Genomic DNA, 26,520 nt, shown 5'->3' with positions numbered 1-26,520 from the left:
CCATTTTATACAGGACAGTGGTATTATTCGACATACATTTTTCTCTGTTAAAGAATGGCAGACACTGTGACAGAAGGCAAATAATTAAAAGAAACTAACAGATGCCTCATACATGTGACTTCTAAGAATTGAAATTGGCAGGAAACAGTAAAGCCAACAAAATTTATTATCAATTTAGAGGCGTGATACATGTAACAAATGAAAACTGCTGCTTATTTCCTTTTCTGGTATCTTTACTTGCAACCAAAAAGTTTACTTTACCCCTTTACATGCCACGAAAATCATCAATGCATTTTAATCAGCCTTATTAATTCATTTTTAAATAATCTCTATACATTGCCAGCCATCCTGCAAAGATTTGATGGCCATATTGGATTAAAGGATCTGAACCTGAAAGCTTGTTTATCTTTTACTCTTTGTTTTCAGCAGTCAATAACAATAACTCCAAATATTTTATTTTTCAAGCTGTACAGTCTGCTAAAAGTCAATTTATAGAGAGCAGTATTCACTGTTTGTGAAAAATATATGAGAGTAAATTTGAAATAAAATTCTTTTTCTGATCATGTGTTTCATACAACGTTACGGCAGGAGGATGTTCATTCCAGCCCACACCTCTTGACAGCCTAGCCCCATGCAGAGTTCAGTGATGTGTTGTATTGCAGGATATTGTTTTGGCGAATCTATAAATTAATTCAAAATTCTATGTGCCTTGTTAAAATAAATCTGTAGGACAACACGTACAACAAACCATCTAAGTGTAAGCAATTTGTTATTTATCAGCATGGCATGCAACCAGGTTCCTTTTTGGCTGAGATAAGGGGGGGGGAGGCATAGGACATGTACAGAAATCGACCTTAAGGTTACTATTGTTATATTAGTGGCTATTACATTTTAGCGCTTTTAGTGAGTTGGGCGAAAATCGCTTAATTTAGTACTTGCTAAAATTTGTCTTGGTCAAATTTCAAGTACCCCGGTACCTCCCCGGTACTCCCTTCCCACCCTAATGGAACACAAAAATGGATACTGGTAACTTTGTTCTTTTAGGCAATGCAATTTATGTTCATTCAATGTCAAGATATGGTAGTCTTTTTCTTTTACTGAACATTTATTTTCATCTTATCCATATATTCATCACCAGCCAGTAAAAGCTGGTTTACACGATATATTTACTATTTTTTGAAGTTTTTGGAAAATCCCTATATAGTCGCTAAATCTTGCTCAGAAAAAATCGTTAAAATTAATAGCTGCTAACAATAGTACTCTCTCAGTATTTCTTTGAATGTCTACCCCATAGCACTCAGTGGATGTTGACAAAGCAAAAAATTACCTGAGTGCAATGATACACCCCTGGAGAACTACAATTACCACAGTTGAACTAATATGTCCCTTTTTTGACAGACCATGTGTATGAAGAAAAAATAATTGTAAGGGTTTGATGCATAATACTGTGTTTACAAATGTAGTTTTGCCTTCAAAAGCAGAGCAAATTTATCATTCACATAACATGATAAGGCTTGCTACCTAATGAGCTACGAATGCCAGAGGAAATTTTGATTTAAGTTTAAGTCATGAGATAGATGTACTTGGGAACTTCGTTAACGAGAGTGTGACAACGAATATAAAATATTACGAGATACAAAAACTTGACGAACGTGCAAATGAATGATCGACCGAAAGACAAAGCAAGCCTACTATAGATATCTCTAATTGTTTCCAAACGCATCAGTTTAATCTTGCTGAGTGAGACTAATTTGTAGCGGAAAATACTGCCTTATTTAGGGTGATTTATTACTTACCCACTATTTGATTGCATTTCAATGGAAGATAATTTCATATCCGCGGACTTTCAAAATAAGCTATTGTTCGGCGTGCAAGTTTCTTGCTTCCTTGCATTGGCCATCCTTTCCATTGCATTGTGTGTAAATGTGGATTCGAGCACTGGCCTCACTAGAAAAATTCCTTCCAGAAAGGAAAAAATATTCGTATTCTCCTGATGTACATCCACAAGTTTGCATTACAACTCGGGAAACCGGCCCTTGTACACGTTCATCAGCCATTTTGAACTTAATTTAAACTTAATATAAAATTGCCAGGTTACCAAGGGAGTTTACACAAATTTAATTGAATTTCTCCAGCAAACCGCTATAAGTCGTTCTTTGCATTCACGACTTAAGGTGACTCGATCGAAATAAATGACGTGCTGTATGCCTGTCAAAAATTTCCAATAACTTCGCCATTTCTGACTCGATTTCCCTGAAACTTTCGCATTTTACTCGAAATTTATCGATAATAAATACGCACGTCAATATGTCGATGTAATGATCGTGAGGTTTGCGTGATGTTAGCTGTATTGAACACACCTATTTGGATAAAACTGCTATTTACAGAAAACTGAGCGCTAAGATTTCGTTTAAACTACTGCAATTAGCTCATTATAACATCTTATTATGACTCTCTAAGTTTCCGAGAAATCGTCGGAACAGAAACTTCGATACAATTTGATCATCAAAATATTAACCTCGGTCAAACTTCGAGGCTTGGAACGCTCCAGCGCTTCCACATTTCGCCCAAAAGTACCGTAACCGAAGACAAAGAAAGTTCAATGCATCAGTTTTGTCAGCTCCAAATCACATTCGGCTATTTGCAACGATGAAAAAGTTTGAGCGAATATTATATACTCACCATTTGCGTCAAAATGTAGGAAGGTCGCCAAATTTACGTTTTTCTAAATTACATGAAAACGAACCGTACAAAAATATTAAAACAACTGGAACATTAAATTGAACATCTAACACAATCTTTGTGCTACCTTACGTTTCTGGAGCTGCCTTGATTTGGATGAAATAATGTTTTAAAGTGAAGCACTACTTCAACTCTCTTTTGAACACGGCCATATTGTTGTTTGAATTCCACAGCTGACGCTATGCAAATTGCCTTGGGTTTGGTGAGAATTTGAAGAATTTAGACATGGATAAGGGGGGTGCATTTTACCCCGTAAGACAGCGGTTATTTGAATGACAATAAGCAGACTACAATGTGTTAATTTCAACTTTAGTACCAACCCTTTTCAACTTTCATGTAGCATAAATTAAGGACACCTCTGACATCAGAACATGAAGAAACTGAACACTGTCAATGCACCCCCCTTTATCCATGTGCAAATTTTTCAAATTCTCGTCAATTCCAAGGAAATTTGCATAGCGTTAGCTGTAGAATCCAAACAACAACATGGCCGTGTTCACAAGAGAGTTGGAGCAGTGCTTCACTTTAAAGCATTATTTCATCCAAATCAAGGCAGCTCCAGAAGCATAGAGTAGCACAAAGTTTGTGTAAGATGTTCAATTTAATGTTCCGGTTGTTTTAATTAATTCGTACGGTTAGTTTTTATGTAATTCAGAAAAACGTAAATTTGGCGACCTTCCTACATTTTGACGCAAATGGTGAGTTTATAATATTTGCTCAAACTTTTTCATCGTTGGAAGTAGCCGAATGTGATTTGGAGCTGTCAAAACTGATGCATTGAACTTTCTTTGCCTTCGGTTATGGTACTTTTGGGCGAAATGTGGAAGCGCTGGAGCGTTCCAAGCCTCGAAGTTTGACCGAGGTTAATATTTTGACGATCAAATTGTATCGAGATTTCTGTTCCGACGATTTCTCGGAAACTTAGAGAGTCATAATAAGATGTTATAATGAGCTAATTGCAGTAGTTTAAACGAAATCTTAGCGCTCAGTTTTCTGTAAATAGCAGTTTTATCCAAATAGGTGTGTTCAATACAGTTAACATCGCGCAAAACTCACGATCATTACGTCGACATATTGACGTGCGTATTATTCTTCGATAAATTTCGAGTAAAATGCGAAAGTTTCAGAGAAATCGAGTGAGAAATGGCGAAGTTATTGGAAATTTTTGACAGGCATACAGCACGTCATTTATTTCGATCGAGTCACCTTAAAAAGGCTTCGAAGCTGCTTGGTAACCACACCATTAAAACGCTCGCATCGTTTATTGCGGGCTCATAACACTAAAATCGTCTCAAAATAACATAAAAATATTCCTCAAATGGAGCGATTTGCAGCTATTTAGGAGAGTTTTGTCAATTTTCTTTCTCCTTGACCAGACCACAATGAGTTCACATTTCCATTCGTATTAATGTAGAGAAACATGGTATGAGACCAAACCTCCTAAAGCCACAGGAACTTACAGGGAACTGAGTGAGGTAGGCGTTTCCGAACGCACTTCATTATTATTTTTAAATGCGATGTACACCCCGGGCTGTTCCGCATGCTCTTGGCAACCCTTGATGGTTTTAAGTAGGCTGTTTAAAACTAGGCTGGAGACTTTTCTTTTTTATTAAAAGAACATATTGGCAGGATACTGCAACCCCATAAAACTTTCCACATCATTACTCGTTATCCAACTGCATAAAATCTTATGGCTGGAGAATCCCTGGTAGCCGCCAGGTATATTACGTATCGCTCATATTCAGTTGAGAGACACTTGACTTTGCTAAACAAAAGGCGGAAGTAGACAGAAGTCGGAAAGTGTCCTTCGAGTCCTTCACGTTGGGCGAGTGGATTCCCCACAATGTTTTGGTCATTTCGTGTCTTCACTTGTTAGATTCACAGGAAAATAAAGCATGAAAACAAAACTAACTCGGAAACTCTACTGTCTGCTGGCGAATAAGATAAAAATAAGCGCAAAATAGTGTCCGAGCTTGGTAGCTCGCGAGATCTCACTTTTTCCACTTTAAGCTGGACAAATGCGTGGAATGTTTCGTTCTCTTTGCCTAAAGTTCGCCGGAACGCCTCTATTTTTCTGGGTCATTTCCATGGCCCTTAAAAAATGTAAATGTTTTTCATAGTACTAGTGGTCATGCACTTAGCTTCCCATCTCTTCGAGATAGCTAGTTTACAGGCATGCCACTGAAACAGATGATTTTGGTGTCGGAAATTGTATAAATATAACGGTTCCGTGTGAACTATCTTTAAACAGCGCGAGACCGTAGTAAGGAAATTAAACTGAAAACTGATACATACCACTTCAGCCCGGGGCGTGTTTTTCTCGATATAGCGGAACAAGCTTTCACGTGCGGCACCGGTTGGGAAAACGTCCCTCGTCAGCTTTTTCCCGCCAGGTAATTTATTGACACCACCAGCGAACAAGGCCAAGGGCAATTAATTAGATGTAATGTACATCTCAGATGTACTCATTACCCTGACGCTAGGCTTTCGTAGATTGTTCTTGCAAAAGTAGGTTATTGTGCTGCTAGCAGTGCTATTTATTTGTTTCCTTCAAATTTAATATGCCACTTATAATAGGGAAGTCACAAAAATATGCCGCAAGATTTAAGTGACAATTATAATGAGGCTCGAAGTTTACTCTAATCAAACAAGAAAAATAAAAAGTCAGTTGGCATCCGCGGTAACTGTCTGCAAGGCTTTTTAAAGTCAACGCTAAAATTGTGCCCAGCAACTAAGCGCTTCTGGCCTCTTGAACTGGCCCTAGATGGGCACAATCCGTGATATGCTTCCGAAGTCTAAACACGGATGTAATTCCCCCCCGGATACTCCCTATAGTTGACTATATGGGGGAAGCCCCTCCCGAAAGGGATACCTTTCCCTGCTTGCACAAGTCATAACATCACCTTTCAACACGCAGTAAAGCGGTTGAAACTACTCGGCAATTCATCCGGCGTTAAAATTCAGTTCTGCATTAAAAAAGGCGATATCGTTTGAATAGCATGAAGTTTTGTTGCAAATAACAGAGAAAATTATTATGTTAGACTTGCCACAAGTCGACTCTCACTTTTGAGCGACGAAGTCGCGACCGGAAACAGGCTTAGAGAAAGTCTAATTATTATGTACCGTATTTTCTCGATTAATCGCCGGACCCCGATTAAACGCCGGCCTCGTGTAAACGCTGGGTCAAAATTGTTAATTTGTTTGAGGTCTCGGCGCTTATTTGAGGTCAAGCTAACAAGTAAATATACTCTCTTGAATGGCAGCGCTATGACATACTAGTAGGGTATGCTGCTTTGGAAATTTCTTTAAACGTTAAGCAACAAACAAAATAAAACAAAATAACAAAATACAACAAAATAAAACCCAGCAAAGTTCGCGATCCTGTCTTCATGACTGACGCATTTCCTTTCTTATGTTAGTGCTCACGTTGAAATCTCTAGGATCCCTCCAGCGTTTGCTTATAAGTTGGACGAGATCGTTTAAAAACGAGTGAGACGTTGTCGACATTGCCGTTTATGGACTTAAAACTTTGTACCCATAACCTTTACTTGCATGCTCCTTTATTGTTCATTTACCGTTTATGTTCTGTTTGTCACAAATCTTGATTGCAACATAAACGTGTCCAATCCGCAATAATGTACCTTTGGTTAATTATCAACTTTGAAGACCCAGGAACAGTTTTTCGGGGCAAAACGAAGAGAAAACTCGCCCCGCCTTGACAAACTGCACCTTGGTCTCGGAGATAAGTAACAGCAGATCAATCTGAAAAATTGACAAAAAATAACAGTCCTTTAATAAACGCCGGGCTCCGATTAAACGCCGACTTCAAATAAACGCCGGGTCCACGAAGCCAAGTTTGAAATAAACGCCAGGGGCGTTTAATTGAGAAAATACGTACACATGTTCACTTGTAAGCAAGCTTAAACTTATCAACCGAACAGTTAATATTCCAGTTTTGTTAATAGAAACCCTCAAATTGTTACGGGGACACAGCGCATTTGAGCATCTGGGGCTAACTAGAGTCAACTAGATTGAGGTTGCGCAAATGTATGTATATATTCCACAGTAAGAATACGCTTATAGCGATTGTCATTGGCCTTCTCTCGATTTTTATACAAAAGGTGATTGTTAAAACACTACTTTTTGGCCCATGTACACTCAGCTCGGTGCATGGTTGTCACAAACAGCATGGAACTGATGGAACGCGAATATCAGAACAATAAGCCATTTGTGATTCTTAAATTCCCGAAAAACTATTTGCTCTATGTTGTATTATAGACTCTGTACATATTTACAATTATTTCTAAGGTTTTGTAAATAAAAATGTGCTTTGTCAGTCCGACAAACTTGACAAACTCGACCAAGCCTATTTCAACCGAAATTCAATTTTTACTTTATACTTTCATTCTACAGGTATATAAAGCAAAAGTAATCTTGATTTTTTGGTAACCGCCTTTTAAATTCCTAAGTTACTGTTACACGGCCATGCTACCGACTGCTAATCAGCAAAAGCCCACAGACGCGTTGGAAGAAAGGAGATTTTCACTATGATCGCTATTGCGCAAAAAGATCTTCGTTGGCTGTTTCTCTACAAAGTCACATTCTTGTTTCGTCGCAAAACTTGGGAAGGAAGATCGCGTGACGGAACCAAAAATGACATGTTGCCACGTTGATTGAGTCTTGCAAAATAATAATATGCCGCTGGTGAAATTGGAAATCCTGTAGCCATAGATTGGATGCAAACCAGTTCACGTATTTTATTATAGGTATTTTCCCTAGGCCTTAGTTAAATATATCATCACGCGAGGACACCTTTGGCTCTATTGCTGCAGTGGCTTGTCACGCAATCTTGTGCTTGCACAGCCACATTCGCTCCAATCTCCTATCGTCTCCCGGGGTCACACGCAGGGGTCACGCAAGGGGCTATATTTGTTCGCGCCGACTGGGACAGCTCTCTCAGCTTAGCCAAGCGGTACGGTGCGGTGCAAGTTCACCCTTTCAGCTCCTTTCCTTGCAGACGCTACGGTTTTTTTCGTGTCTACTCACTTATCCGGTTCAACTTTCGAAATTCAATTGTCCAAAATGCCTAAAGCCATAAGGAATCCGGAAATCAAGTTCACAAAGGTAAGCCACTGCTTTGAATTTGGTACGTAAAATTTTAGGGTAACTAAGTGTACTCACTTTATTGTCACTAACTAGCTAGTAAGTCACACGCAAGGGATTATAGCTTGTGTATTCATTTTATTAAGAATTCTTTAAGACAGGACTCTGAAACAAGATCATCTATAAAGAGAAATTTTAACGGTGCTTTAATCTTCGCGCATTAGATCTTTTAATTTTCATGTCAGCTGTTTTGAAGTGTAAATACAAACTTTATAAGCTTGATTGTTTAATTAACAAGGGCGTCGACGAGAGTTCGATTTCTCCTGTCAAACACTCCTTTAAAACTCGCCAGATTAGCCTTTCTTCTACAGAAAAAAACGGTTTCTTGGATACATTATATATGTAAGTTAAACGTGTGGTTCTAATAGACTCCATATTTCGTCTTTCTTTCCACTTCTTTTGTTTTATTTTTCTGCAAGTTCACCACGGATCACGCAAATGTAAACCGATGATTAAAACACCCTGTGCCAAAAAAATCCTGTAGATCTCCACCCCAAGCTAATTTTATTGTAATTCCCAGGAGGAGTTGGCAGTGGTGTTGGGGAGGGAAGGTAAATTTGAAAGTAACAGGGATGCACAGGGGGTGGAGGTGGGGTGTGTTATGGCCTACATTAGGCTGTACCCATCACCATGCCCCCTACCCCCCAGGAAAAAAATTGGGGTGGGTACAGCTACACTACAAGGTACTTGAATCAATTTTGGGGTGTGTGGATCAATGTCATTAATTTTTACCTTAGAGCTAGGTTAACAGTCTATCCAAAATCTTTTATTGACAAGTGTCTGTTCTCTACGGTGAGATTGTCTGAAACAGTAAACAAATTGCTATGGTAACCATGCTATGAGTAGATTCTTCGTAATTATTTTTTGGACTTACTGCTTGAACTTTCAGTGGAAGTCATGTTTTAAAAGCATTTTAGTTAGTAACCTTAACTTGATTAATTTGTTTTCCTTTTTCTTTCAGCTGTTTATCAATAATGAGTTTGTGGACTCTGTCAGTGGAAAAACATTTCCTACCGTTAATCCAGTGAATGAGGAAAAGATCTGTGATGTGGCAGAAGGTGATAAAGTGAGTACTGTACATGTGGTGCACACAAATATTTAACATTAGATTGTCATCGAACTTGAGATTTCGGATCATGTGTACTATAGGTGGCCTCAGTTAATATATAGACCCATATATCGGTCAACAGTCAACCAATATATCAGTCGACTATCGGTTGACTATCGCTCGATAGTCAACTGACTGTCGACCAATAGTCTGTGGGTTTTAGACTGTCATTCGACCAACAGTTGACCGATGCATAGGCCAAGTGTAGCGATCAACTGCGCTGGTGATGAAGTCCAGTATGCAGAAGGGTATCTTTCTTCTTAATCTTCCTAGCATAAGTTGTCATTTTTTGAATAACAATTTTGTCATGGAGGCATTTTGGTAAGGAGGTTAATAACAGTAAAAGTGAGTCCGCTATGCGAACATGTGTGGACTTTCATTTGAATAAAAGTTGACATTATGAATTAATCAATGAGTTACTGTAGCAGTCAACAACTTCAAGTTTCGAATCGAGTAATTCGAGATACAAGGCGAAAAAACAAAGAACTTGTCAATCAATTTATTATTTACAAGACTGTTGGAAGAACAAAGTGTACTATTACTTGTCTTATGTACTACGCTTCAAGAAACAAACGTTACCATTGCCGCTTGGGATGTCACGCAATGTGAAGGAGCGTGGTGTGACCCTTTGTCACGTCGTTCACGACAAATGCCTTTTTTCATGCAAATAAAAACCTAGAATCCTACAAGAACAGCAGTTATTAGACCAAAAGCCTTTCCTTACCGCTAGCAAGATAGGATACTATTTTCATTAAAAAAAGAAATGTTGCGTGGAGCACGTGAACTGTCTCGCATCGCTTGTTTACACAACCCTTACTTTTTGTGTAAAGCTTGTGTAAACAACTCATCGAAAAACTTATTTTCTTTCAATGAGTTCTTTTTTAACTTTTTTGGAATAAGAACTTTTCAATAAGCTTTCACAAATAATTTCTTAGTAGCTTGCGTAGAAAGGCGGAGAAATATATTTTTCTGTTTACGAAATTTTCACTTGAAGTCGGTGTTTTGAGAGGCGGCGAAGGACGTTATTTGAACCGACAATTAAATTATTTTGTCGCACGGTTTGGATATATGCATATTCTACGGTTCGATGTTATTTTTATTCTTTTCACAATGTTTTAGTTCAGTTCTGAATTCGACATCGGTCTTTTGTTAAATATACTACTTGAGAGAAATGGAGCCGGTGAATTATATCCCGGAGTCCAAGACAAGTAAAACAACATGATCAGCGAACTTGTTTTGATACAACTCGTTGTGCATTCATTGTGTTTGGCAAAGCTGAAATAAATAAATAACCAGACATTTGATTCGTTTTAATATGCGAATCAAAAATGCTCAAGCCGCACAGAGAAACAAAAACTGTGGAAAGTGAGTCAAAAGTGTGAAAAACAAGAAACGTGACCTATGACCGCAGTTGTTCAGCTCATTAGATATGAAGATTTCAGCCGTCGTGATTGTTATTTCACTTTTCAACTACGCCACCGCTGCCTTTGAAGTTGTTCCTTGATGTATATTTTCCAGCCACCACATGTTCTTCGAAAGCTGTGTCAAAAAAGGCTTCTAGATTCAAGAATAAAGTGCGACTTACTCAATACTGATCTAATTTCTGGGTTTACTGCCAGTGCCCATCTCACCGAAACTTCGGATCCTCCGATCACCATCGAAAACTTCCGAAAGCACTAACCCGAGTTATCACGGAAAGTGACCCCCCAATCGGAAAAAACTGCATGACAACAATGTGTAGACTTTAAAGTCCACACAAAAAAACACAATGACCTCACAAGAGTACCTTTCACAGTGAAACAAGAGAAGATGAGGTTATTTCTCTTGACGTAAATTACTACTGACAGCTTATAAGGGTCAGATGGACAATTGAAAAGACTGATCAGTGGACAAATGGGAACCAACAGGGTAAGATGTGTTTTCAACTGATGTTTACTGAAAACACGTGCACTGCACTGCTTAAAAATAATAAATCAAAAATCAAAACTTAATGAGTGTGGCTTATATTATTTCGAGTTTACTCTGCTGTTTGCGGCGTATTTATCTCAAAGTTGAGGTTAAAATATTTGAACCCTTTTGTAGTCAAACTAGTGTGCTCTTTGTCGCCAGACAGTGATACTTCTTTTAAAGAATTAAATGACAGCAGCGGTGGAAAAAAGCTATAATGCAATTTGTTGAATTAATAAATTAATTATCAGTGAAGCTAAAGTATTGGTGAAGTGTCGGTCAAGTAACTTGGTCGAGTGTTTGTCAAGTATTGGTTAAGTATAGACTAAGAATCAGTTATGTATTGGTTGAGTATTGATGGAATAAGACCATTAGGTTGACTGATTGTTGGTTGACAGTCAGTCAATATGTTGACCGAGGCCACCTATTAAGTACACATCAAGATTTCTATGCCAGAGATAACAGTTGATGAGGCTGAAGGTCTACTACAACTATCATGAACCTCGAGTCATAGAAATTAGGAGAGCTACAGTAGAAAGCTACAGTAGAGTCCTGATTTCTCAAACTTCCAGGGGAAAAGAAAATGGCTTCAAAAAATCTAAAGGATCAAGAAATGTAGGGTAAAAATTACAAATAAGTACCATCCAAGGAAATGAAAATAATGGCTTGAGAAATTGGTAGTTTCCAGAAACTGAGGGTTAGAGAGATCGGGATCAGATTCTACTCTAATTGTTTTCAGAAGAATTTTAACTTTCTAATATTAATATGTAATCTCCAGCACTGTATAGCTTAAGTCCATTGTAATCTATTATAGTCTAAACTTGGCTCATCTATTTATTGCTGAAACTTTTAAGTTTGGTCTTAAACTATATTCTGCCACACTCCAGCATTAACATACACAGTAATCTGACTTCATGTTCTGTCACTTTCTCTAAATTATTTTCCTCACAAATTATGCATGTACCATCTCTGTGTTAATCTAGAAGAGTCACATCATTTTAACCGATTGCAGCCAGAACAGCTTAGGTTTAAAATATGTTTTAACATCTTTATAACCTTAGCTGTTCAGTCCAAACTTTAACCATACATGCAAATCTCATTTGCTTCCACTGGAACATGCATTTAATGCGTTTCACACAGAGTAGCGGGAGCAAAATATGAGGCCGCAGTATTGCACTGGTTCCATGAATATATATTCAGATGTAAATAACATTAAAAGAGAGAAAAGGGTGACATAGTGAAGATGGACCCTTTGCACGGCGGAATATACATGTATAAGCAGAATGTTTCTCAGATGGGTGCGAGTGCCAGAGGCATGAGCATCTTGAGGGAGAGGGGGGTTCCAGTGGTATTCTCCCCTAAGAAATTTTGAAAAACTAATGTTATCAAAGTCCACATTTCCAGCATTTTGAGAGTCATTTAACCCTCACACCAGTCTATTAGGTGGACCTTTGTGGCCCATGGGGAGGTGCGGATGCACCCATTGCACCCCCTACCTACATCCCTGCTTTATTGTTCAAAATGGTAGGGGGGGAAGGACTAAAGCACAACTATGTCCTTTCTTGCTAATGAGGGAGAGCTCTGAAAACAAAATCTGATGGAAGAAGGATGATTGCTCCCCAACTCCCGGAGAGCCATCAATCACAGCATCGAGTACCCAGCCATGAATTAAACCTGCAGACCTCACACTCTACCAGAACCCAACAACTGATAATGTATTGCTAACATTAGGCAGTAACTGTATCTAGGTGTTTCCAGATTTTGATGGCTATAAAGCTTAAAAATTACGTTCACTTCCTGTTTTAGGCTGATGTAGACAAAGCTGTCAAGGCAGCTAGTGAAGCTTTTAAACTGGGGAGTCCTTGGAGGACCATGGATGCGTCTCAGAGAGGCAAACTGCTGTACAAAGTAGCTGATCTTATTGAGCGAGATTTGGACTATCTGGCTGTGAGTGAGTTTATAATAAATATATCACAGGGGCGGATCCAGGATTTTTCTTAGGAGGGGGTGTTCCACTAAGGAATGGCGTAACTAACATTTTTTTCTTTCAAAATACCAGTTTTATTAGAAAGCCACAGTTTATCTCAGGGGGAGGGGGGTGCACACCCCTTGCACCCTCCCCCAAGATCAGCCCCTAGCTATAGCCTGATTCAGTCTATGGTGTGTAGGAAAGAAGTACTGGGAGACCTTTTATTTAGTATTTAGAGGAATAGATCAGAAGCAAAATTAATTTGCTAGTATAGCCTACTTCTAACAGAAGTCTGACCATTATACAAGTTGTTAGTCATACAAATTACATATAGGCTGCTATTAAAGCTCATGGTTTTGAAGAAAACTCTTAACAGCCCTTATTCAGCTAATTGGCTGCAACCTTTGTTTCAAAACTAATTGTGTTTTTGTCTCACGCTAGTAACAGGTCCAGACTTTCAAAATCTGAATTTTGGATGATAATTTGCCCGCATGCAGGGGCCCACTTTCAAAAATAATTTTTCTTGGACCTGCTGGCCTTGGTTTGGCCTGAAGGTCTTTCACTTGGTACTGACACATGACCTTGTCATGTGACACATGCTGTGGGATTTGAGTGCATGGTTTGGTTACCTATCATTTCCAGAGTTTGTTGCCTTGGAAGGTAACTATTTGTTAAATTTACTTTTTTGTCGTGACATCACTTTGACTGACACGTTAAATTGTGAGACAAAACAGGTGAAAAGGATTCAAAAGGCTACATACACCTTTATTAAGCAACAAAAGCAGTTTTAGTTTTAATTGTTGTTTTTTTGTAACTTGATGACCATGAAAAAAATCCAAATCATGGATAATTTCTATTTCTACTTGTGTGTGCGTGATTTGTCCTTCTCACACACCACTGGTAGCCATGCCAGGCCGACCGCCACCTGACCTTTATTACAAACTCAACAAAACCATACATGTACATCCCGTATCACAGGGAAAAATTGCACAATGGCAAAGCTAACAAAAAATACTGCACAAACTAAAAATCTTAGGGCGGGTGGGTGGGAAAAGGTCAGCAATGGCGGATGCAACAAAAACAACTGCCCGCCAAAAGTCACATGACCCTTTCCCAGGTCCCAGCGGTGTGTGAGAAAAACATTTTCCACTTATTTCGTTTCACTCAGCCAGTGGAAAATAACACGTTTTCTATGGTTTTTATTTTTTATTATATTACTGATTAGAAATATTTCTAATTAGTCCATGAATTCCTTTTTTTACCCAATATTTTGCTAGTCCGTGGAGACATTGGACAATGGGAAAATATTTAAAGAATCTGTTGGTAATATTCTGGCATCAGCAAAATGCTTCAGATACTATGCAGGCTGGGCTGACAAGATAACAGGAAAGACCATTTCTTCTGGTAAGTAAGTAAGTTAGTACTTAATAATAATAATAATAATAACAATTTTAATAATGATAATAATAATAATAAATAATTATAATAATAATTAATAGTGATAAAAAATAATAATAAATGTAATGATAACAATTATTATACAGTCAACTCTCCCTAAACAGAGACCTTATCATATAAGACGGACACCTTTTTAAGACGGACACCTGGTGTTGGTCCCGTTCTTGCTGTTTTTCAGTTATTTTACTGTAACTAAACTACCTCTAAGACGGACACCTCTCTAAGGTGGACAGCTGAAGCTGGTCGTGAAGGCGTCCCGTTTAAAGAGGGTTGATTGTCATGCCGATAGGTAATGTAAAGTCTACATACGAGTTTCCCAGTTTCCATAGCATGAAGCAACTAGGAGTATTTCTACCCCCTGGATGGGATGCTAGTCCATAACATTAGGTTATCCTGAAGAGAGACATAGCCTGTACTGTGAGGAGTAAAGAATCTTGCACAAGCTTAAGAACATAATGCAGTGCCCGCGATATGAAGTCCAGCACACTTAAACCATCAGGTCACCGCTAAATAGTATAATAATTGTAAGAGAAGCAAAGCCACTGAAAAGCTGGGAGGCAGGTGAAGTGAGCCTGGTGGAGAGCCTGGGAGAAAGTTAGCCTGCTTTGATCTGTCTGTATATTTTTTATTTCTGCCCTAAGTTGAGCAAAGTAAATTTAATACCATCATTTGGCCATAAAGCAAGGTTAGTGAGGAAATTGTCAGTCATTTATGTCTGATGAGAAGTGATAAGATCGTTTTATGGCCCAGTTCACAAAGCAAGCAAGATTCGAATGCATATATACATTCAGCTGGTTTTTGGTAAGAAAAAAGCACCACTCAGTTCTCATCGTTATGTACTTGTCTTACTGATATCTGGAAAAGAAAAAGAGTGTTGTGTTTAAAACATAGGTGATGGCAATTAGTGAACACAACAGATCAAGTTTTTGTAACTCAAGGCTTTACCTTTCTATCACCATTACCTTTCTATCATCATCATCATCATCATCATGATCATCATCATCATCATTATCATCGTTGTCGTCATCACCGTCGTCATCATTCTCATACCACTAACTAGCTGTCTCACAAATAACTCATGACTGGTTATAAATTCTCTCAGTTTTAGTTGTCTTTTTGCAGATGGCCCTCTGTTTGTGTACACCAGACATGAGCCTGTTGGTATAGTTGGAGCCATTACCCCATGGAACTTCCCTCTTGTCATGTGCAGCTTGAAGCTTGCCCCGGCCCTGGCTTGTGGCAATGTTGTCGTACTGAAACCAGCCGAGCAAACTCCTTTAACAGCTCTATATTTAGGATCTCTGTTGAAAGAGGTGATAAAATAATCATTTCACATGCATGTATATAAGTTAGTTTGGATAATGTTGCACAAACTCTAACAGAGTGGCTAAAATTAATTGGAGGTTTTAAGTTTTTTGTAGCTTTATGCTCCAGTTAGAGGAGCGAAGAGGATGAGTGAGTGAGTGAGTTAAGTTTAAAGGTTTGGGTGGAAGTTTTCTTTTAATTTGCAACTTTGTGCTCTGAGACCCCAAACAACAAAATTAATTTAACATGATTTGATTAACACACTAGATCGCATTATTGATATTGTACTTGTAATTATAACTGAGCCTGGAGATAGACCTTGGTTTTTTTGTATTTTAAATTAAAAGGGTCTTCAATCTTATGATGGTTGAGGGTCTCTGTAGACCCCAAGGATCTGGTCTTCAAACACGTGGATCCTTCAAATATCTTTGAAAGTTCTTTTTCATGTGATGAGGATCTTAGCACACAGATCCTTGCAAATTTGTGCAAAGATCAACAAAAGTCTATTGAAAAAATTGACATCATTCAATTAATATATCCTTGAGGTCCTAAAGATCCTTAATAATAATCAATGTTAAGATCCTTAAAAATCCTTTTAAAGATCTTTAAAGATCCTTAAAAACATTTCGTCAAGGTTCAGCATCTTAATTTGATTTTTCAGGCTGGTTTTCCTCCTGGTGTAGTGAATATCATCTCTGGTTATGGTCCCACAGCAGGTGCGGCAATATGTGAGCACATGAATATCAACAAGGTGTCATTCACTGGATCAACCGAGGTAGTCTAATCTTTTATTGAATGCTTAAACATAGCTATAGAGAAACACTTATGAGGTTAACTATTGAAAAATCATCACCCAGCCTGTTGCTTTTTTGTATAAGATTACTTTCTGAAGTCACATTGCTATTTGGATTCTCACTTGCTGACAAACTGCAGTCTATTGTGAATACATTTAAAGTTATAACAGACACCGTCTTTATCTTGATGGAGAGAAACCTCAAAAACTCTCAAAAAATGGTAGATAAAAGGATTGGGGATTGGACCTTGGGGCGGAACGTCCATGCTTAAAATTTGGGTGAATACCTCCCCTACCCTCCCCCACCTAGTGCAACCAAGGCATATCACCGTGTCCTTCATATCTGTCATCAAGGACAACAACGCCTTCCTAAGGCCATGCAGCTGTAGACCTTAGCATGCATTGCATGCCTAGGATGCTAGTTTTTTTCTCTACTTCTATCTCTTACCTTTTCAGGTTGGGAAGATTATCCAAACAGCAGCAGCCAAGTCTAACCTAAAACGTGTGACACTGGAACTTGGAGGAAAGAGCCCTGTCATAGTTTTTGCTGACACTGATATGGACCTTGCAGTGCAGCTTGCCCATCATGCCTTGTTTTACAACCAAGGACAGTGTTGTAATGCTGGCAGTCGTACTTTTGTACAAGACACCATATATGACGAGTTTGTAAAAAAGAGCGTGGAAATAGCTAAAAAGCGTACGGTTGGGGATCCCTTTGGTGATGCAAGTCAACAAGGACCACAGGTGTGGCATTGAAACATACTGTTAAGGTAGCTCTGAAAAGGTAACGAGATACGTTACCTTAAGATTAACTATCCTTATTTCTATCGGTAGTTTCGGAGATGGGGTACTTAAACAATCCATATCATTTGAAGGCTGATCCATCTTAATCAGAACACAGTACTATATGTACTGTAGGTAGTGTCTAAGGAATAAGTGGTTAGTTGGGGTAAGACAGTAAACCAATTTGGAGCAAAATCTGCACAACATTAAAACTTTGAAAATAACGCCTTGGACACCCTTGGGCTTATATTTGCTTAACATCGCTTTCAGGTGGAATTATGTTTGTGTTGGGCTCTCTATGGGCTGGGAGGTGCAGTGTTAGTGCACTGGGGTCATGATTAAATGTTCCGGATTTAAGCCCTAGCCGGGGTTACTATGTTGTGTTCTTGGTCAAGACACTTTACTCTTATGCTATGTATGGTGTAATGACTGTCTATCTGTTTTGCTTACAGATAGATGATGAACAGTTTAAAAAAATCCTTGATCTGATTGAGAGTGGAAAAAAGGAAGGAGCAAAGCTGGAGTGTGGTGGTGCTCGACATGGAGACAAGGGTTATTTTGTACAACCTACTGTTTTCTCAGATGTCAAAGATCACATGAGGATTGCCAAAGAAGAGGTGCTTGTCTTGTTTACTAGTTCTAACTTATGTGTACTTAGATGTCTGTTTTAGAGAGAACGGTATCTGTTATTAGAGGAAGAGTAATCAGGCCCTGCCAAGGGGACTAATGGGATAGCAATATACCTTTTTTCTCTCACTTGGAATACCAATATACCTTATGGAGGGGGTTTGCAGTATTGCAGTGTTTCAACTTTTTATGCGGTATTTCAGTAATTTTAATCTTGAACTGTGGTATTGCAGGTATTCCCCAAGCCTGCAGGGCACCTTATCTTAGTCAGTATAGAAACGTATCTTTCACTTTTTTCCGCCCTTTTTTGGCCATTCCTGGTCGTTTTGGAAGCAAGCTGAAACAACCTTATTTTGTTACACATTTTAATCTTAGCTTATATAATGAGAGTGAAGAGGCTGTTCTCAAAGAAAGGAGAAGGATCTAGTATGACTGGATTAGTGCCAAAACATACAGGAGAATGGACAAGAGAAGGCAGATCAAAGAGCAACTTGGGCGAGTCAAATCTTAGCGACTGAAAGTGCAGAAGAGAAAAAAGTTCAGGAGAAAGGCTAAGGAGGTAATAGCGAGTACATGGACTGACAAGAAGAAGAATGGTGGACAACATTGCAGAAGAAGCAGAAAATGCAGCTAGGGGCAAGAACATGGACGACCTCTATCAGCTGACCAAGCAGATTGTCCAGGCAAAGAGAGACACAATGACTGCCATCCGTGACAAGTATTGAAAGCTGCTAATGGATGAGGAGAAAATCCTTGAAAGATGAAAAAAGCATTTCGATGAAGGTAGACTCTGCAACGACGGATATGCCAAGCAGCATTGGCCCTGTTCCTGCACAGTAACTACGAGAAATTAGCAACATCAGAAATATCGGACGCTAAGATTAGAGTTGCCATTTCACGACTAAAAACAGGAAAAGCTCAGGAATGGACTATATCAGTGCAGAAATGCATAAGTGCATGCAAGAAACCACAATCAAGAAGCTCCACGAGCTCTTCAACGAGATCGTGGCAGAGCAAAAAGTCCCATCAGACTCATCAGACTGGAAAATCGCTCATTGTGAAAATCCTGAACCATAATGTGACAACTAACGTGGTATGTCTCTATCAGTGCCATCAAAGATCTTCTGCAGGATTCTTATTGACAGAATTTTACACTGAGTAGCATCCTTGAGCGGTGTATCCAATGGCAGGCCCCCATCTACATGAACTTCGTCTATTTCAGGAAAGCCTTTAAAAGCATTGTCAGCTACCATAATGCAGGAATACAGCATTTCTAGCATGTAAATCAAAATCATCAAAGATTTATTCGATCAGAGCTCAAGCTGCATCCTTGAGGGAAAAAGAACATAACACTGATTTGAGGTGAGAAGTGGTGTAAAGCAGCGCTGTGTCACGTCTGGCTTCATCTTCGCGATTGTGGTTGGTTTTCATGAGAAATACGCTTGATAAAAGAAGAGGGCTGCATTAGAATTATACCACTGTTCTAGAAGATCTGGACTACACAGATGGCGTTGCACCCTTTGCAAGCAGACATATACAGTGACATGCAGGGGAAGACATTTTGATCTTAGCATTAAACCTAGCAAAACCATGACCATGCATGTGCCTGAATTGCAAGGTTAGGGCGATCCCATCACTGTTAAAGGCAACTAACTGGAAGGCGCTGAATCATTCCCATACCTTGGTGCAATGCTGGACAAGCAAGGTGGAATGGAGGCTGTCAAAAAGCAAATTCTGGCCCTTGCAAGAAATACTGTTGGTACTCTACAGCCCCTATGGAAATCCTACAGCTCTGAAACCAAGCTGCGCACTTTTAACACAAATGTAGTGGTCGTCCTATTGTACGGGGCAGTGACGTGATTGGTCCCACAACCAACCTCCTTTGTCACGTCTCTCTCCCTTGACGAGTCTGGCATAGTTGAACTTTCCAGGGACAAAAATGCCCCACTGGGATCTTTATCATCATCATCATCATCATCATTATTTTTTTGCCACTTCAGAATTAAACATACAAATTAAAATAACTTAAAAAGATAGGGCGAGGAGACCTCCAAGAAACCACAAGGCTTATGGGGGAGGACACCTCGGGTTAGCAATAAGTTAGTAATTTCGCTGTGAATGTGCAGCTAGGCCAATTTCAGACTCATTTTATTAGAAATTTAATCATTTTTTTCTTAAAAAAAGAGAAGCTACTCGAACCAGTGATCGATTCTGGTAGAGAATTCCAAATTTTAGGACCCTGGAAAAGTATTGTAAACTGCTTTAGATTTGTACGACAGTGATGTGGTCGATAACACTTGGCTATTCTTGTATCATAACTGTGTATTTGACTACTAGTAGAAAACAAATTGAGAAACATCGGGGGCAATAATTGGTTATGTTAGTAAAACATGAATTTAGCTATTTGCAATGCACTGACTTGGAAGATTTCTAAGATGCCCAGTTTAGCAAATAAGGGGGCAGAATGTTCTCGATAGTCTGAGTTGGTAATAGCTCGCACAGCACGTTTTTGTAAATAAAAAATTCTATTTAAATTAGTTATATATGTACAAGACCAGGCTGAATTACAGTAAGTGATATGTATGGGTAATCAAATGGTGACGAGTGAAATTAGGAAATAATTTCACGCGCATTTTGTCAAAATTCTAATAATTTCCCGAGCCTTTAAGCGAGGGAAATTATAAGAATTTTGACAAATTGCAAGTGAAATTATTTCCTTATTTCACGAGTATAACATTTGATTTCATATTAATATCATAGGTGACAAATTACGCTTGGAATCTTAGGTTTTTGACTGGTATACTGCATCGCGAACTCCGTGAAAAGTTGAAAGCATACATTTTGCTTAAATTCGCAAGTTTTTTAGTCTTTGAAGAAAACCTTTGTTCGATTCCTTTCTGCTGTTGACAAAAAGTTTCAAATATAGCTGGCTAAGATGAAATTCAAGCGAAAATATACAAAGTTTAAGCTTTAAAACATCTTTTATCCCGGACGCCATCTTGCCGCTAACTACGTTGCCATGGCAATTTTATAATTTCACATGTGAAATTATAAATTAACGTTAAAATTTCGCGCCAAAATTAAGGAGTAATTTGTCACCTATGATATAAAAGGGTAAATTAAGGTGTAGTACAGAGCAAGCTTAGTATTAGATGATAAATAATATCTTGACCTAAATATGACACCAACTGACTTAGAGATTTGTTTACATACCAGGCTAATATGATCTTTCCATGTGAAATTCTCATCAATGTAGACACCTAAGAATTTTGTATCACTGACTTGTTTCAATGTTTGATTACCAAAGGATAAAGAAAAGGATTTACTGAGGTGCTTCTGCCTCGATTTAAAAATAATTTAATTAGTTTTCTTAATATTTACTGATAGCATATTACACTTCGTCCAGATGTCAAGGTTACACAGATCATCATTTAATACGGACTCTAAATAATTGGGATCAGAATGTGAATAAAAAATACTTGTGTCATCAGCAAAGAGCAGAGGTTGGGTTAATTTACATGCATTAGGAAGGTCATTTATATATAATATGAAAAACAAAGGACCTAAGATAGAGCCTTGGGGGACGCCACACTTACTGATTTGCTTGGATGAGTACGCTTGGTTAAACTGTAAACGCCCAGAAAAATAGCTTTTGATCCACTGAAGCGACATACCACTGATACCATAATGTTCCAGTTTATCTTTACGAGATGGGTGCCTCACCCCCACCACAGGGGAAAGAAATAATTCTGGTTTATTATGAAATGTCACACTGTGTAAAGATACATGTGAAGAATACATGCATGTCAATGATTTAACCTATTCCCCTTTTTTACCTTAAAGATTTTTGGCCCAGTTCAGCAGATAATCAAATTCAGTGACATAAACGAGGTCATTGAGAGGGCAAATAACACAACTTATGGCCTTGCAGCAGCAGTATTTACAAAGGACATTGACAAGGCAAACACCATTTCTCACAGTTTGCTAGCTGGAACAGTTTGGTAAGTAACAATTATTCCATCACTTGCAATGAATGAAAATATGATATAATGGGGATATATTTTCTGTCTTTATATTTGATATAATGGTGATATATTTATAAAATTGCAGTAACATATAGATTATATAGTGTCATAATTTATATTTTTCAGTATTATTTTGTTGCAAAACAATGTTAATTTTTGCAGTCCAACTTTTTCATTTGCTTTCCTCTAAAGAACAATGAAGGTCATTCCCTGAAGTGTGGTTTAAAATTTAAATCTGCCTCCAAAATTACAAATAGCTTAGGAATAGAGCATGAAAGCATGAAAACTTAAAAGGTAGCATTGTCCAAAGTTGGTGTGAACATTTTCATTTAATTACTGCCAATTTATTCATGTATCCAGAATATGTTAATGATCATGTTTTTTTGCGCAGTAAAGCAAGTTGACAAATGGGAAAATCTTGTCTCGTAATCAAATCATTTGGCTAAGAAACATGTTTTGTTGTGTTTATTAAAGAAGTTGCAAAATTATTTTTCTTTGATTACCTTACATTTGATGTAAATTATTTTGTTCAGGGTCAACTGTTTTATGGCTGGTCTCCCTCAGGCACCTTTTGGAGGCTTCAAAATGTCTGGATGTGGAAGAGAATGGTAACATTCGTGACGAGGGACATGTGAAATAAATAATAAATATCTTAATTACCTTATTTCCTTGAATAATAACTGGGGGGCACTATTTTATTCTTTGCAACAAAAGGGCGCAATTGTATCAGGCGGCGGGAGAGGACGACCAGTCAAGGCGGGGGGAAGGGGGGGTGGGATTGTCACTGAATTCGAACGCCGTGCCATAAATAATTTTTTTATTATGACATTTAGTCAGTAAATAATCACATTAGCACACTGAACACGTGCTATTGAAGTGTTCTCAATTTGTTTTATATACAGTGTCATAAACCAGGGTGTCAGACCTTGAGTCATTGTAACCCCAGTTGTAAATTATGTTGAGAGGGAGAGAGTTTATAGAGAGATGGTAGGTAGAGAGTGAGAAGCAGCAGTGGGGAATTGTGGGAGGTGCTTTTTTCGTATATTTTGACGAAAGGGGGGTTATTCTTTGAGGACAACACCCGATTAATCAGGGAATGAAGGGCTAATTGTTTGGGGAAATATGTTATGTGAACTGTTGTGAACAAGCAAAAAGAAAGTTATTTATCAACCTTTAAAAGTATATCAACCTATAATGAGTTGATTTATAAGCCTGAAAAGATCTCCAACAATTTATTTAGTTAATTTTATACACTAGTTCTTATATAATAAATTTAACATCATCATTATTAGCATCCTGAATAAAAACACAAAAATAACATTTGTTTTTCAGGGGTGAATATGGCTTATTGCCATACCTGGAGGTGAAAACTGTAAGTGATCATATTACTTGACAGTGAAAAGTATCCATTAATTTGTTGTTTTATCCAATTTCTAATCATGTTTTGTCTTTGCTGGATTTGAACTCACAACCACAAGGATTGTTCTTTTTGAATGTGTACTGAATAGAATAGATATGGAATAAATTTGAAAACAGAAAAATTTAAAAACGCCTTATAAAATGTTTTCCGTCCGACCGGCCGTATTAACCCGGGTAAATTTGAAAACGATACGCTTCATCGCACTCAGAGTTGCAACGCATGCAGAGAGCTATTGTTAAGCAAATTAAACGTTTTGTTTTGACAGAGATCACATGACTATTTGACGGCAGCGTTTTCCAAAAGTCCCGTTTTCGCCCGATTTCGCCGTCCACACTACACCACCTAGCCGGCGTTTTTAAATTTACCCACTTTGAGAGCGCGCGAAAAGAGTACCCTTTTCGGTGAGCGAAAACGCCGTTTCAGTGTGGACGGTTGGCCTTTCCGGAGAGAAACAATATGCGTTTTTAAATAAATCTAGGTTAGTGTGGACAGGACCTAAGATTAATTGTCTGAGTCTCAGTTGTTAGCTTTTTTAAAAAACTTAAACGTTGTTGAAGAAATGTGTCTGTTTTTTGGTAGGTTACAACAAAAGTCCCAACAAAGAACTCTTAAAGTGTCGTAACACCATTTGCAGTCATAACCACGTACACTGCAGTTGCAGAGGAACAAAAGATACGTAGTTAAGAAAACCCAGAAAGGGACAATGAATATAATTAACTATTGATTTTAAAGGAACTTTGACATATCTTCAAATTGCAACAACTGAGAGATGTAAACTTTATTTTAATATGTGAATTAAAATGAATTAAAATATAACAGATGGTTTCATGTTTTGCTTGTGATTTTTTACGGGGAGGGGGGGGGGGGTGGGGGTACTCCCATATTAAAGGAGCGGGATATTCGCCGTCTCGCTTAGGGGTGTAAATTTCGGATTTTTGGTCTCGCTTAGGGTGTTCTGGGCAAGGTCTCGCTTAGGGTTACACAGGGGATTCCTTTACTCATGCAATGAACAGACAATCTGAATAGAAGTAAAAATCGTTTATCACATAGCTTAGCTTCACGTAAGTAGTAAAGCAGGGATGTTTTAGACCCTTTTTAGGGTGGAATCTCATTAACAAGATGCAGAATAAATTAAGTACGTGACGTCATAGACTGTAAAATAAAAAAGGTTCAATATCTTAAACCGCCACTGCGATCCAAAATTATAAAATAACTCAGATACTACGCGTGCTCTGATTAATCAAATTGGAGTCAAAAACCTATGTACTATTGTACCGGTAAACTCCCGTTTCCGTCCCGACATGGCCGCACTACGCTGGATTACGCATAAGAACGAAGAATTGACGCTAGTTTAATGTCTTCTTTTGGTATATCTGATATGATTCTCGTAAATAATCATTATGAAAATTTACTGAGGGTGGGTCACAAAAACGAGTTTTCCCGTGCACCAAAGTTGGAGCGAGGGAACAAAAAACGAAAACTCAGAGACAGACTTATAAGAAGGAACACAATATAAAACAGGTCCGCTTTCACCTAGGCTCGATTTCCAGCCGCTTTTTCGAGAATACGGCGGAAATCGAGCCTAGCTTTCACCGGACTGGAAAAATAATAAAAACATGGATATCGTTCCAATCAACATTTACTCGGAAATGCAATTTGAAAGAAATTAAAATTGCATCAAATTGGTCGCGATGAAAGCTCATCACTTGAATTATTTTGATGGCAGAAACGTTTATAATACGCCGAGTCCTTGAATTATATTTTTAGTTTTATGTGCTTTCAGTGCTTTCTGCCAAGTCTGGTATTCGGCGAAAACGAAAGAATACAGATTGGGAATCGAATAAATAAATTTATAACAGATTTCTTAAGCAGAGTTTGTGGAAATAACCTTTATTCTCAAAACCTCCGTCAGTCTGTGAAGTTTGTAAACTTGCAATATTTTAGTTGCGTGTTTTTAATACTTTCGCGATGAATGACTCCGGCCACAATTTGCTAGATTTCCACGACAAAGAGCTTTGAAATCGCTGAATACATTTTGTACCTTAACAGTTTGCCTTTTTCCTTTTCTTTCTTATGACTTCTATAGCTCTTAGAGAACTTTTGTACGTTTATGTCGCGTCGATCCGTGGCATTCCGTTTTCAGCCGCTGCGATTGGTTTACTGCGTCATCCAATCAACTTGTTGAGAATTAGACATTTGATCTCGAAAAATAAAACAGATTCCTATTTCTTTGACGAACGTTTTCTATAGTTATTTCATAAAAGCAATAAACCGCACTTTCTAGGGCTTTACTGGCGTAATAAAACCACTTGGGATGCTGGGAGAACACTCGAAAAGCTTGTCAATCACGAGCTGACTTCTCGTGTTCTCCCAACATCCTGCGTGGTTTTATTACGCCAGTAAAACCCTAGAAAGTGCGAAGCCTGTGAAACTAGTTATACAAACTGGTTATACCGTCATAAGTTAAAAATTGAACATGACTTCACCCACAAGTTAATTCCAACGCATTTTATTCATGAGTCCACGAACTATGTAAGAACTATGCGCAGCAGAGTGGGTTTTTTTCTCGAATATGAACCAAATTGTTAAGGCCATCCCAATACGAATGTGAAAAGGTGGCTATTTCGTTCGTTATTTCCGTTATTCTTTCTTTGATCGAAATTATAGGCAAGGACATCACATAATGTCAATTGTTGTTGATAAAAAATATCGTGTGCTTGTAAATTAAAGTACTTGCTTCTTTGACTAGTGAATCTGCAATTTTTTTTTTTTACTTTTTGAAAAAAATGGGTCGGTCGGGCGATGGGAAACGAAACATTTTATTGGGATGGCCTAAGAACATGCCGAAGGCATTGCTTGCAATGCCTAACTCATTTGACTGAATTAACCTACTATTTGCACAGCGAACTGCAGAAGTCGTTTGTGGTAGAAAGTCTGCAAGTAACGTTTAGACAGATGCATGATTCAACAAACTGACTGGCCATGTATCCGTGTGTGAGACCTTCACTGATTAAGTTTTCGAAGCCATTTACACTAAAATCTTTACGAAAATAGTGTCCGTATTGGCGTATTAGCAACATTATCACCCTGGGACCAATTGTTATAAGGGTGGATGACGCTATCCACTGGATAACGTTATCCTCCTTTAGAAACCGGCGTCCGGAGAATATTGAGGTGGAT

General features: G+C 38.3%; 1 protein-coding gene across 1 annotated transcript; it reads left to right on the top strand.

The window, feature by feature from the left end:
• Positions 1–7,705: 7,705 nt before the first annotated feature.
• Positions 7,706–24,156, top strand: LOC144661675 (aldehyde dehydrogenase 1A1-like). Its single transcript, XM_078522488.1, has 12 exons — positions 7,706–7,866; positions 8,867–8,971; positions 12,767–12,907; positions 14,207–14,333; positions 15,510–15,700; positions 16,354–16,467; positions 16,942–17,229; positions 17,721–17,885; positions 21,739–21,896; positions 22,454–22,528; positions 23,253–23,292; positions 23,920–24,156. The coding sequence occupies exons 1-12, from the start codon at positions 7,825–7,827 to the stop codon at positions 23,950–23,952; spliced, it is 1,479 nt and encodes a 492-aa protein (XP_078378614.1). The 5' UTR covers positions 7,706–7,824; the 3' UTR covers positions 23,953–24,156.
• Positions 24,157–26,520: the final 2,364 nt, after the last annotated feature.

Source organism: Oculina patagonica, chromosome 1 (genome assembly GCF_052425735.1).
Source record: "Oculina patagonica isolate OP01 chromosome 1, crgOcupat, whole genome shotgun sequence".
In the NCBI taxonomy this organism is placed as follows: domain Eukaryota; kingdom Metazoa; phylum Cnidaria; class Anthozoa; order Scleractinia; family Oculinidae; genus Oculina; species Oculina patagonica.
The sequence above is the reverse complement of the archived record's forward strand: the minus strand, read 5'-3'. Positions and strand labels throughout refer to the sequence as shown.